A 2,548-nucleotide genomic window follows, 5' to 3' on the forward strand; every position below is an offset into this window, starting at 1 on the left:
TATTTTTTGATGGAAAAACTTTGCATAGTAAGGCATCATTCGTTCACTCTAAGATCATTAGTGCTGCTTCTGCATAAGGTGATGATCTCATAAGGATCTATAGTTTCATCAAATAGAGTAAATTGTAGGACCAAAAATACCATCGATGGGCCTGCGACAAGACCTGTCGTGTCCTCTTGAATGCACGTGAATTATAGTCTAAATGTATAAATTAATATTCATTTTTTCCCCTCAATTTCAAAAACAATAATAGAGAGGAATAGACCTAAGGAAGAGGACCACTGGTCACGTCCTGCGAATCGAATCACAGATACAACAAAAGGAAAAGATAAAAAAATAAAAGCGAAGCCAAACCAGTTGTCTATAGACCTTTCCAGCAAAACAACAATGTTTCATGAACCAATGGACTCGTTACAGCCTTGTCCAACCTCATCCACAAAACCCTTGAGATTCATGTCCGATGATCCACCATCCTTCACAGCTTCCCTGGCCAAATTCTTCCATTTCTCAGCATTCCTTTTCATTTCTTCCCCCTTTACTCCACCTCTCATAGCAATTTCCAAGCAGCGTTTGATCTCATCACTTTCGACTATTCCTTCTTCATTCACTATCACCCTAATTCCTATCTTCCATATGTCTTCGATCAGCTTTGCGTTGGTCCCTTGATCTGCCCATTGGGGAAATGCTACTACTGGAACCCCAGAAACCAAGCTCTCTAAGGTTGAATTCCACCCGCAATGTGATACAAAGCAACCCAACGATGGATGTGTCAAAACCTCTATCTGAGAACACCATGGTACTATCATCCCTTTCTTCTCCAGTTCTTCTCTGCAACTCAGCTTGTCTTCTTCTTTCACTTCTTCTCCATTTTCTGGTGCTCTTATGACCCACAAGAAAGGCTGGCCACAATCTAGCAAACCTCGTGCAATCTCCTCCTTTTGCGTCTTTGACAAAACTGATATACTCCCAAATGATACGTTTACAACTGTTGATTTGGGCTTGGAGTTCAACCATTCCATATAGTCGTCTGAACCTTGGAACAAGTCACCTCCAAAAGAAGTATCAGATGGATCTTTTGAATTCAAATATGCAGATGGAACTAAGGGACCAATTCCAATCAAGTGAAGTTTATCCACAGCTTTCAAGGCCTCGGTCTCTAATGCATCAAAGGAGTTCACCAGTACTTTTGGGTTTGTTTCTTGGTTGAGTGCCTCCAGCTGCTCTTGAAGCATCGGAAGAAAAAACGTATACGCATTTGAATTCACCAAAAAAGAGGGAAGGTCACGACTAGAGAGAAGCGGCAGTGCTGGTAACTCAATGGAGCATGTAGGCTCATTGCTAATGTTTCTAAACGCATCACCATAACCATTGAAGTAATAGTAATAAATATCTAAAACAGTGGCGGGCTCATTCCAAAGAAGGGCATATGGAACCACTAGGCCACGTGCCACCTCAGCAGCCCAAGGAACCAGTAGGGTGTGAACTATACAAGTAAAAGGGCGGCCTTCATCCGAGTTCCGGACAACAATCTCTCTGAGAGTCTCTGATCCTCGACGCTTGATCTCGGACATGTATTGTTGAATATCATCACTGGATTTAAACCCATCATCATAGCCATCAGAGAAGGGGACAAACTGTAAGCCTTCAAGGTTTGGCCTTTTAGCCATGCGCCGGTGGGCCGATACGCTGGTGGCGAAGGAGACTTCTGCTCCCGTGCGTATCATTCGTTTTGCGAATTGAAGAGCTGGGTTGATGTGGCCTTGCGCTGGAAAGGTTACAAGGAGGAAATGCGGAGACCCCATGGCTGTAAAGTTTGTGTGGCTGTTAATCTAAAAGAGAATGGAGTTTGTGTGAAGGCGGTGTTTTGCAATTGCATGGCGGGGTTAAAGGCCATAAATAAGGATATGGGATTTGCAACAATGACGTTTGTGGTGAGGAAATTTTATGTAGTTTGTCTCTATGTTCATCAATTTGTGATGGAGATGATGTGTAACATGACATTCAAGCTTTGGTAGCATATTATTAATGATCACAGCCCACTGATGCATACATTTAGCCTATCCCCTTCCTTCACCCATACTAAAAATTTAGTGGTTTTTGTTAAATTATTTTCTTTTATGTGGCCCATATTCTTCCTAAGATCACTTGCATTGAATGATACTTCCTCTTAAAATTTTCATCATAAACTAAAATAGACATGGCTGCAAAATCCATGTCACCCTGCATGGGGATTGATTTTATTTATGACTTTTCCTACTAACCGCATCCTAGGTGTCCGCTCTTTGCGGTTGTCTTTTTATCCTTGGAGCTTTCCACAATGGTATTTTCATCGAAAACATTTTTACAAAGATATAAAGTTGAAAGGTACTTTTAAGGTGTTCTTAACAATTTATACCATATAACCCAAAAATTATTGACATCAAATTATTCAAGCATTGATTTCAGATGGGATACTTAAATATATGCGCCGAGCTAGAAAATTTGGTTTGGGAAAAATATGATATCGTATTTATCATCTAGCAAAAGATATTGGTTAAAAAAAAAAATT

General features: G+C 40.6%; 1 protein-coding gene across 1 annotated transcript; it reads right to left on the reverse strand.

Annotated features, from left to right (window-relative positions):
• Positions 1–205: 205 nt before the first annotated feature.
• Positions 206–2,098, reverse strand: LOC100258380 (UDP-glycosyltransferase 75C1). The gene has a single exon (XM_002262847.5). It carries the CDS (start codon positions 1,800–1,802, stop codon positions 393–395), a length of 1,410 nt encoding a protein of 469 aa, XP_002262883.1. The 5' UTR covers positions 1,803–2,098; the 3' UTR covers positions 206–392.
• Positions 2,099–2,548: the final 450 nt, after the last annotated feature.

Source organism: Vitis vinifera, chromosome 5, assembly GCF_030704535.1.
Source record: "Vitis vinifera cultivar Pinot Noir 40024 chromosome 5, ASM3070453v1".
Lineage (NCBI taxonomy): Eukaryota > Viridiplantae > Streptophyta > Magnoliopsida > Vitales > Vitaceae > Vitis > Vitis vinifera.